This window comes from Dufourea novaeangliae, unplaced genomic scaffold, assembly GCF_001272555.1.
Source record: "Dufourea novaeangliae isolate 0120121106 unplaced genomic scaffold, ASM127255v1 scaffold33, whole genome shotgun sequence".
In the NCBI taxonomy this organism is placed as follows: Eukaryota; Metazoa; Arthropoda; class Insecta; order Hymenoptera; family Halictidae; genus Dufourea; species Dufourea novaeangliae.
In genome coordinates, this window is record NW_015373915.1 from 4,120 (window position 1) to 14,662 (window position 10,543).

Genomic DNA, 10,543 nt, shown 5'->3' on the forward strand with positions numbered 1-10,543 from the left:
CATCCCTATCTATGTTTTAGCGTGGAACTAAAACGGGTAGATTCCTACTATTATGCCAGAATTGGCCGCTTGGTGCAGCACTTGCCTAAGAACAACGAATTCCCGGGCGAGAAGCTCTCATTTCCTTTCTGATAACATATATGTATATGATCGCCGACACGCTTGTGAGCTGCGTAACCAAAGCCTCGAAACCAAAATGTTATATTGTGTAGAGATTTAATTTCAGTATTTACTAAAATTAACGATTTATTGTAAATGCTATTGAAAGAACATTCTATAATCGTTGCTTTAGTTTATTAAAATACTAATGATGGAAGAAATATGATAAATAGTATACAAAGAAACTGTTCATTCTTTTACAAGTGATCAATATAATGGAGGCGCTGGGTTCGAGGCTGCGGCAGAGAAGCCCTATGCGCATGTCACTTCAGTTGGACGATCTCTTTCTGTCGTGGCATCTGGAGGTGAGTGGTTCTTCGTGGTTTTCGTACGGAAGTAGAATCTGTCGATTTTATTACCGGGTAGGTAGCATCGAACGTCAGGTATGGATTAGAACAATGACCGAAATATCGATGAAATGTGTTGTGACAAGAGTTTTACGGAAATATTATTTTTATCGGTGAATTACAGTGTTGGGAAACAAGCGCATGGCCAATCACCGTAGTAGCCGGCTGTTTAAACACGGACCACATGCTGAACTTCGTTTAAGTCGTTCAGCATCGTCTCTAAAAAGCGTGAAATCTTGTACCTGATTGTTTATTGTATAAAAACATTTGCGCAGGGAAATAAATGATGAACTAAATTAGGTTTTTAAGTTTAAAATGTTCGGAAAAAGCGAATAACCGGATGCAGTATGGCGGTCGCTTGTCATTTGGAGATTCGTGCATCATTGGAGATATTCGTTGTGAAAATGCTTTTTGTGCGTTCTTCGATTTTATGAAGATGTTATTAAGCACAGTTTTAAACGTTTAATTTAAATGGAGCTGTAATTAGTTTACTTTTTGTACATGATGCATCCAAACATGCATTATGAATCTGCTGGAAATCGTATGCAACGAACGACGACCTTGTGGGGCGACTTACTCCCGACAATGGAGATCGTTTGCCGATCTTCAGTGTAGCCAAATATTGTCTCAATCTGTTTTTGTTACTTGAGGAACAATTATTTTTGTGTAAAAGTGAACAAGATAAGGAGTGAATATGACATTAAAAATAATAAGTAAAAATATTTGAACAATATTCATGGTACATGTAGGACTTATTTCAGAATGTAGTGAATTTGTTGTATAAAATTAATTAATATGTTTGATTCGTAATATATAAACTTTTACTCTATGAACATTATTTTTATTCTATCATTTTAATGTAGTTAGAAATGTTCTGTTATTCTGTTCACCTAAAAATAATACATGATAATGTTATACGCTAGCATGTTCGACACACATTTTATAGTAATATAAGCTTTACATGAGTAAATTTTAATTACAGTTCTTTTTATTAGAAAATATTACAACTGATTCACAATTGTAAGCGTCAGGGAAATCGTGGCAACGTTGCAGTGATGTCGCCATCCACAAAATGGTTGCCAATTTCGTTCTGGAATATTCAGACATAGCCACGTGGACGTTAGACTGGACATCTGCTGCATTTAAACAATTTAAAAAAATTAAGAATTTTCGTATTTATGAAATTTTGATACACGTCAGTTTCGAAGAAAATTACATATTCTTTTAAACATTACTATATTCATACAGTTTAAAATACTGAGTCTTTAATGTGTGTTGCATGCACATAACCTCCTTAATTTAATAATCTGCTTTATATTTAATAAATTCAATAAGTTCTGCTTTATGCATATTTGATAGTTTTTTTTTTTTATTGCAGTAGCAACCAGCAGTCTCACTAAAAGTTTACAATGGGTAAGGAGAAGATTCATATTAACATTGTCGTCATTGGACATGTCGACTCTGGCAAGTCTACTACCACTGGTCATTTAATTTACAAATGTGGTGGTATTGACAAACGTACCATTGAGAAATTCGAGAAGGAAGCCCAGGAGGTAAGCTTTAAGTATTTGCAATGCATTTAATACACTGAGAAATATTCTTGACACTTTTGCGATTGGAGACGTAGTCCTATGTCATTTCAAAGTCTTCAGCTGAATACAGGCAATGTAGTCCTACATCAATTCAAAGTCTTTAACTGAATATGTGGTATTTAGCTAAACGTTTTGTCTAGCTATTGCCTGTCGCGAATGTATTAAAGCTTCAATTAGATTTTAAGATAGTATGTAAAATACTGTGTTAATGCGGTTTATATTGATTCAGTAATAAACAAATAATATAATGAAATTTTCAGATGGGTAAAGGGTCTTTCAAATATGCTTGGGTATTGGACAAATTGAAGGCAGAACGTGAACGTGGTATCACCATTGATATTGCCTTGTGGAAATTTGAAACTTCTAGATACTATGTTACCATTATTGATGCTCCTGGACACAGAGATTTCATTAAAAACATGATTACTGGTACATCTCAAGCTGATTGTGCTGTATTAATTGTTGCTGCTGGTACTGGTGAATTCGAAGCTGGTATTTCGAAGAATGGACAAACTCGTGAACATGCTCTGCTCGCTTTCACTCTTGGTGTAAAGCAGCTGATTGTTGGTGTTAACAAGATGGACTCTACTGAACCACCATACTCTGAAGCTCGATTTGAGGAAATAAAGAAGGAAGTGTCGTCTTATATTAAGAAAATTGGTTACAACCCTGCTGCTGTTGCATTCGTGCCAATCTCTGGTTGGCATGGAGATAATATGTTGGAATCTTCTTCCAAAATGCCTTGGTTCAAGGGATGGGCTGTTGAACGTAAAGAAGGTAAGGGAGAAGGGAAATGTCTTATCGAAGCTCTCGATGCCATCCTACCACCCTCAAGACCTACAGACAAGGCTCTCCGTCTTCCTCTTCAGGTAAGAATTATTACTAAATACAATGAAACTAAGGTGGGATGTGTCTTTCATGATGATAGTATTGATAACTCATTCGCGGTTTCCACCGGAGGGTTTTATAACCTGTTGATGGTCAGATGTGTCTGATTCGGATAATCTTTAATAAAATTATTGATTTAAAAAAACAAATATTAAGAATATTTACTATCTAATTACAGGATGTATACAAAATTGGTGGTATTGGAACAGTACCAGTGGGTCGTGTTGAAACTGGTTTACTGAAACCAGGAATGGTCGTCACATTTGCGCCTGCCGGTCTTACCACTGAAGTAAAATCCGTTGAAATGCACCACGAAGCTTTGCAAGAGGCTGTTCCTGGTGACAATGTTGGTTTTAACGTCAAGAACGTATCTGTCAAAGAATTGCGTCGTGGTTATGTAGCTGGTGATTCAAAGAACAATCCACCTAAAGGCGCGGCTGATTTTACTGCACAGGTAGGTCATTTAAGGATATTAACAACGGTTGGTTTTATTAATCAATTTTATTAGTAAATCACAATTGCACAATGATGAGAAATTACATACTTCATTCGCGGTTTCCACCAGAAGATTTTCTTTATCTGTTGATGGTCGAAGGTGTCTGAGTGCCCTTTGTATTGTAATTTTCTCTCTTTGTACAATAGTTTTTAAGAATATTTGTTTAATCACATATATCTCCTGTATAGGTTATTGTGCTAAACCATCCAGGTCAAATTAGCAATGGGTACACTCCCGTGTTGGATTGTCACACTGCTCACATTGCTTGTAAATTCCTTCAAATTAAAGAGAAGTGCGACCGTCGTACCGGAAAGACCACTGAAGAAAACCCAAAAGCCATAAAATCTGGAGATGCTGCCATCGTCACACTCGTCCCCAGTAAGCCCATGTGTGTTGAGGCTTTCCAAGAATTCCCACCCTTGGGACGTTTTGCTGTTCGTGACATGCGTCAAACGGTGGCTGTAGGTGTCATCAAGGCTGTCACTTTCAAGGATGCTACGGGCAAGGTCACCAAGGCTGCAGAGAAGGCCCAGAAAAAGAAATAACTAGTTTCCGTACATATGTATCCTCAGATGGGCGTCGGCGTATAGTAGTTAAAGTAGTTTATTTTCTTTTTTCACGTTCCTCACACGAGAATAGTGGTACATTGTTGGCATCACAGACTGCAATATTTTCTACGAACTCGCAATCCACGATTAAGAATAATAGGATCGATAAAGAACCGCGACGACTCGCTTTTCGTGCACATGAAATAGCATGTTCGCCACATTTCTTTAACATTCGCATATTCCGTTTATCGAAGTGGTTGCTACGTCATTTTTCCCATCGTAAAGAATTTCGTAGGAAAGGTCAGCGGTTGAGTAATGATTAGCAAGAAACCTACTTCTCGTTTGCACGAGTTCCATGAAAAAAGAATGTAAACTACGAGTACTACTTCTAACATCCGTTTCACAACATCAACAGACATCATAATTTAGCTCGGCTTAATTATATTTTCTAATTATTATACGGAAATAAATCTTATATCTGCGATATTCGAGGAACTGCATTATTTTTTGTCGCAGTTATCACTAATTAATTGTTATCCTTATCGTAAGAATCTTTCGTATTTACAGTACTATTCCGTGAAAAAATTATTTCAGCAAAAGAAGTTGTTTTAATTGGCACTTGACGTTCTCATCGTAAATCGTATACGTCGACGCAAAAAGGTAATCATTGAGAAACAAAAGATTGGTAGTTCCAGTACAGGTTTAGTTTGGAAATGGGACCTGTTTTTAGTCTTGCTTTTCAATTACCTGACTAGATATGGAATTGAATTGCTGAAGATATATACACAAAACACTTTTCTACGATATATTTCTTTACAAGAATTTACCTTGCCTTTTTACATGCTCTTATATATTAAAAGGAAGTATTTACCAAGATACGATTGGTCTGCAAAATGATTCAGTACTTTTAGCTCGTGTTTCTCTTACGATCGAGATTGATTAACATCGGTTTTCTGTACATACCTACATAAAACAGTAATAACAAGTGAAAGTGAATAAAAGGAGCTGCGGAAACAATTAATGCTTTGTTCTTTCAATAATGACCAATTTTTTGTTCTCCCCTATTATTCTATACTTCAAATTATGAATAATTAAATTTGGATTTGTTTACACGGATTAGCTTAAAAGTTACGGCATAGAAAATAAACAATTTTTTCAATTTAATAGACTAGTAGAGCAAAGTTTGCTATTAGCGTCCTTTGATGTTTTTTTCCTAAACTATTATACCACAAGAACTATTTTAATTGTGACATTTACATAAGTATTTATATATTTCGCAAAAAGAAAAACAGAAAAGTCACGTACCCCGATAACCAGTTGTGTACAAATTTCGAGCAAATTGCCAACAATAAATGACAAAACTTGTTTAAAAACCCATAGCCCTCTGTTTCCGTATTTAACTTGGGTTTTGTAGGCAACACCAACTGACAAAATGGTAAAACAAATTTCCAGAACGTCTTGCAACATGACCTATGTCAAATTGAGGGTAAAACCAGAACATGGTTTGCGCAAGCCAATTTGCTGTCGCCTATGTTGCTGCTGGCAATGTGCGCGCAAGGTGTTCATAGCATATCTTGGATCAAACTTGTAGCCACAACTTTGTAATAGGCGTTGAACAAAAATTGGCTTTGTAAGTTTGGCTGACAAAAACAATTATATGCAAAATGGTAACAATGAAACATACATGAAAAGAATTTACACTCAACGAATAAGAAAAACTATTATTTAAAACAACGTGACAACTAGAGATGGCGTGCAAAATCACGAATGGTGATTTATCACAGTGATCGCCGAATCACGATCACGGTCGTGATTTAACTTTATTCACGACTGTGATTGCGATTTTTTCATCTTGAGTGAATTTGCTCACTACGACCATAAGTCCTTGATCTTTAAACGGTTAAACTTTACTTTCCCGGACCAGAAATTTTTGACTTGTTTTTATATTATCTGGTATATGAGCAAACTGACGTTAGATGTACATCATCTGATATTATGGAAGCTCTGGCAGTATGTCAGATTCATGTACATCTGTCGCTGCATTCTGACTGTCAACTGCCGTCATGACTGTATGACATTGTCTGCAGTCGATTCGCAGCAGAAACAGAGTAGCTCTGCTGTATAATGTAACATCAGATTCGCAGCAGAAACAGAATAACTCTGCTGTAGACCGCAACATCAGATCGGAAACGGTTCAAGATTAGAAACTAAAATTTTACACACTTTAGTTTCTTGTGGTTATCAACAAATGCTGCAAATTCGAAAAAAATCGGTCATTAAAATCGCAGTTCTGTGTGTTTCCACGTGGAATGGCTCCTTAATACTCGTTTTCAGGATTCTTCAAATATATGCAATATATATACATATATCATAAAATTATTAGTAATAAAATAAAAATAAAACTCTAAAATGTTCCATCCGATTTCAACGAGCTTGTGCAGGTTCCGAGTCGGATTTGTCGGAATTTGTGTTCGCGTACAAAAAAGTAATTACTTTTAATATGCCTTTACGAACATGTATATCTATGTAGTGTTCCATACATTTAAACAAACAATATATTTTTTAATTTACAATGTCAAATATATTCATTATATACGAAAATCTATTATTTATTATTTTAAATAACCAAATATTTGGCAAATAAATCATTTAGAAATAATTTATTTCTGAAATAAGATTTTGGAATTAATTTGCATACATCCTTATTTTCAAATAAACTTATGTATGCTGTTATTTTATTTGGAATAAATATTGGCTCTTTTCATTTGTAGTTTTCATTTCAAATCAAAAGTACCCAAGCCTGCTTTATATAAAGTGAGAAGACCTTTTTTTGGCTATACTTTCGAAAACCCCCATGCTCCGAATTGGATGAAAGTTTTGGAATAAGTTCTTTTTTGACAAAAATGATGATTGCGAAAAGGATTTTTGGCGACTCGAAAAAATATTTTTTACCATTTTAGTGTCACTCCCTATGTTACCGACATGATCGTGACCGTGGCGATAGTCTAGGCAGATATGAAGGTGGCGTTGAAGACGCAAAACCCGCTGATTTTCAATTGTTTTTAATAGATATCGGGAATATTGAGGCTAGAACGCAACACGTGGTTCATTTCGCTGTCGTTTGTTAGTATTAATTCGAAGTTTTGTTGGGTAACAATGAGTCATATAAATTTATTTTCTCTTACCAAAAAAATAAATGATTGCGAAGCAGTAATGGAATGGCTACGAGAAATGGGCTTAATTCCCAAAGAAAAGAGTGGTCCGAATAGGTTGGGGCTAGTTCAGTTGGCGGGGAGGGAGTTTGGGGGAGGGGCGGCAACTTTTAAATTTATTTTAAAAAGTTCGCTTACCATACTAAATTATGTAGGTAAGGTAGGGAATGATACTTAAATGGTAAAAAAAAATTTTTCGAGTCGCCAAAAATCCTTCTCGCAATCATTATTTTTATCAAAAAAGAACTTATTCCGAAAATTTCATCTAATTCGGAGCATGGGGGTATTTGAAAGTTTCGCCCTTTTTTTAATACGTTTACAACGAACGGACTTAATTTAAACAACTTTAATTTGAAAAACACGTCTTTATTTATCGAGGGTCAATACTGGAATGGTCTCCTTTACAAAACGATCGTTTTTGTTACATCTTGTTAATTACAATATGTCCTTAGATACCAGGAGCCAATAAAATAATTATTAAATTATGAAATAATTCCTGATTTGTTAATACATTTCTTTCAGCTATTCATTTTATAATTTTTAAGTGTTTAACATATTTGCCATGATTTAATATATTTTAGAGTAAAAGCGAAATTCGACTGTTAAAACATTCATCCCTAAGCAAATATTAATGATATAACTGATGAATAACTGATTTCAGTTGCTCTTAAATAATGCCAACTTCACTTCTACCTCCTTTTCTAATTACAATCATATACCTTAATTTGAATTTCACGCTTGTGAAGCTTACGCTGTACGCCGCTACAAGATGAGGGCGAGAGTAACAACAAAACGAAGTACCACCAAATGTTGTAAGTGGGCCACCAATGACCACTAAATGATTACGCATCGATTGAGCATTTAAAAAACTGAATCCGGCGAAAAAAAAAGTTGTCGGCTACATTCACGGTTAAATTTTGATCACTTAATTACAAAAGAACGCGTGACCACCAAATGTTCTAATTAGGCCATCAATGACCACCAAACGACCACCAATCGATTGGGTATAATGAAACGTTAAAAAGTTAAAGTTGTCCGGCTAACTTCACAGAGGTTGGTCACTAGGGGCCCTGAGTCAGGGCCCCTGACTGCTTTCAGCACTCTTTAGCACCCCGTGAACATTGGTGAACATGGCTGCTATACGGAATAGTTTGTCAACATTTACAAATATTCTTTCAAAAACCACAAACTTTACATTGTGCGGTGTAAGTGTGAATAAATGTGCGAAGTACTGTATACAATAGCAATTTACATATGTAACTTTATACTGCGTGACGAAAGTATTGTTTCATAATTTAGGTATTCGCCGTTCAGTTTCAGCAAGTACGCAATAAATATATTAATCGATGGATGATTCGTGATATGAAACGAAGAAAGCTAGCAGAAGAACATGCACCGATGCGACTCCGATTAGTTGCTATGAAAAGAAATAATATTTTACCGCAGGAAATTCAAGTATGTTATAATAATTTCGTAATAACAATTTTGAGTTTTTTTTACTATATATTCATAACTGAATTAAAATTTTCTTATTTTGTCTTTTAGAATCTCGTTAGCAAACAAATAGATGAGACAATACCTCGTCAGTCTGCTCTGAGACAATTAAGAAACCGTTGCATATTAACTTCTCGTGGAAACGGTGTAGTTCTTAGGTGGAGACTATCAAGAATTATGTTTCGCCACTTAGCAGACTATAATAAATTAAGTGGCATACAACGTGCTATGTGGTAGACTTTTTTATATATTAAGAATATATATGATAATAGTTCAATATGTAATACCATTGTATAATACTTCAAATGTATTAGAGTATGAAAATATTAAATAAAGTAATAAAATGGTCATTTACAGTAATTTATGAGAATGTCTGTATACAAGCTTGGATAAAATATTTAAGTGAAATATTATTTTGTTTGCATCAAGTTTCTAAATAATATTTTAATACAGAATCTTTATTGTATAAAATATGAAATACATCTGCAAAGTAGTTCATTATAAAACAAGATTTACGATATATGTAAAGTATTTTTTTATTATTTGTATTAATTTTGGACAATGCATTGTAATAAGTATGGATATTCACACCTAAATTAGAAATACGAAGGAATATCTTGTTTAATTTTTTACTTTATTAGATTTGTTTTAAATCGATTAATGTTGAAAACAAAATATTATGTTTAGCTATTTAAAAGTACACATTGAAATAATGCGTTTATACTTTATTATTTTCAATATTTTCAACATACATTGAAAGTACAATATTAGTTGTATTCAACATTCATCATTCTATTTAGTATTTTAAATATTCTTATTCCCAATTTTACATACCACAGATTTTATATTGATATAATAGTTCTATAGTGTCTAGATACATTTTTTGCAAATTAAATGTTTTAGTAGTTTAACATCATAGCTAGACAAATGTTAGCTTAAACAATGGTAGTTTTTGTCATGAAATTAAGATACAGGGTGTACGTGTGTCATTTTATTTTTGAAAATGATTAAGTGTAATCGTTCGTTGTTCCTGATTAATCCATGTAGATTAAGAACAATATGCTATAGTTATTTAATTGTAAACAATTTCTGTATTTAAGGAATACAATGAAATCATGATTTCGTTTTAATTATCAAAATATGAAAAACAATATCTATATACCCTATGAGCAAACTAACGTCAGATGCACGGCATCTGGTGTCATAGTCAGCCAGCCATGACCTCAGAAGCGTATGCATCTGTCGCTGCATTCTGTATGTATATGTCGTCATATTTAGCGACATGAGACCAGTAACTCTGCTGTAGAACTTAACGTCCAATTCGCAGCAGAAACAAAGTAACTCTGCTGTAGAACGTAACAGCAGATTCACAGCATAAACACAATAATTCTGCTGTAGAACGTCACAGCAGTATAAGCGGGTGTGCAACTCAGAGGTTGGCTTGGACGTTTTGCAGCGCCATTGGTGATATGAGTCGGTACTAAAACGAGTGCCGGATATCCGGGACGCGTTTGAATTTCGGAACGATTTATAATAGACGAGACAGTGAATGACTGGCGGCTACTGTATGAGATCGTGTATAATAAATTTGAGTTATAATAAATTTGATATTAGGTGTTCGCAATTTTAAATATGTTTATTAAATTTATTACATAATATACGTATATTATGCAATAAATTTAATAAACATGTTTAAAACTGCAAACAACTAACATTATATTTATTATAACAAATTTATCACACACGATCCCATACAGTAACCGCCAGTCACTCACTGTCACGCTCAAAATTTAACATGATATAGAGA

General features: G+C 34.3%; 2 protein-coding genes across 3 annotated transcripts; both read left to right on the top strand.

Annotated features, from left to right (window-relative positions):
* Nucleotides 1-443: 443 nt before the first annotated feature.
* On the top strand, nt 444-5,047 carry LOC107194218 (elongation factor 1-alpha). Of its 2 annotated transcripts, none has more exons than XM_015583808.1 (5): nt 444-464; nt 1,885-2,059; nt 2,359-2,967; nt 3,165-3,440; nt 3,671-5,047. In XM_015583808.1, exons 2-5 carry the CDS (start codon nt 1,916-1,918, stop codon nt 4,025-4,027), a joined length of 1,386 nt encoding a protein of 461 aa, XP_015439294.1. In that variant the 5' UTR covers nt 444-464; nt 1,885-1,915; the 3' UTR covers nt 4,028-5,047. The 2 variants fall into 2 exon arrangements, with proteins under 2 accessions (XP_015439294.1, XP_015439293.1); XM_015583807.1 differs by lacking the exon at nt 444-464 and adding an exon at nt 470-521.
* A 3,095-nt stretch (nt 5,048-8,142) lies between these two features.
* Nucleotides 8,143-9,079, top strand: LOC107194215 (28S ribosomal protein S14, mitochondrial). The gene is made up of 3 exons (XM_015583804.1): nt 8,143-8,447; nt 8,557-8,697; nt 8,788-9,079. The coding sequence occupies exons 1-3, from the start codon at nt 8,373-8,375 to the stop codon at nt 8,971-8,973; spliced, it is 402 nt and encodes a 133-aa protein (XP_015439290.1). The 5' UTR covers nt 8,143-8,372; the 3' UTR covers nt 8,974-9,079.
* The last annotated feature ends 1,464 nt before the right edge of the window (nt 9,080-10,543 follow it).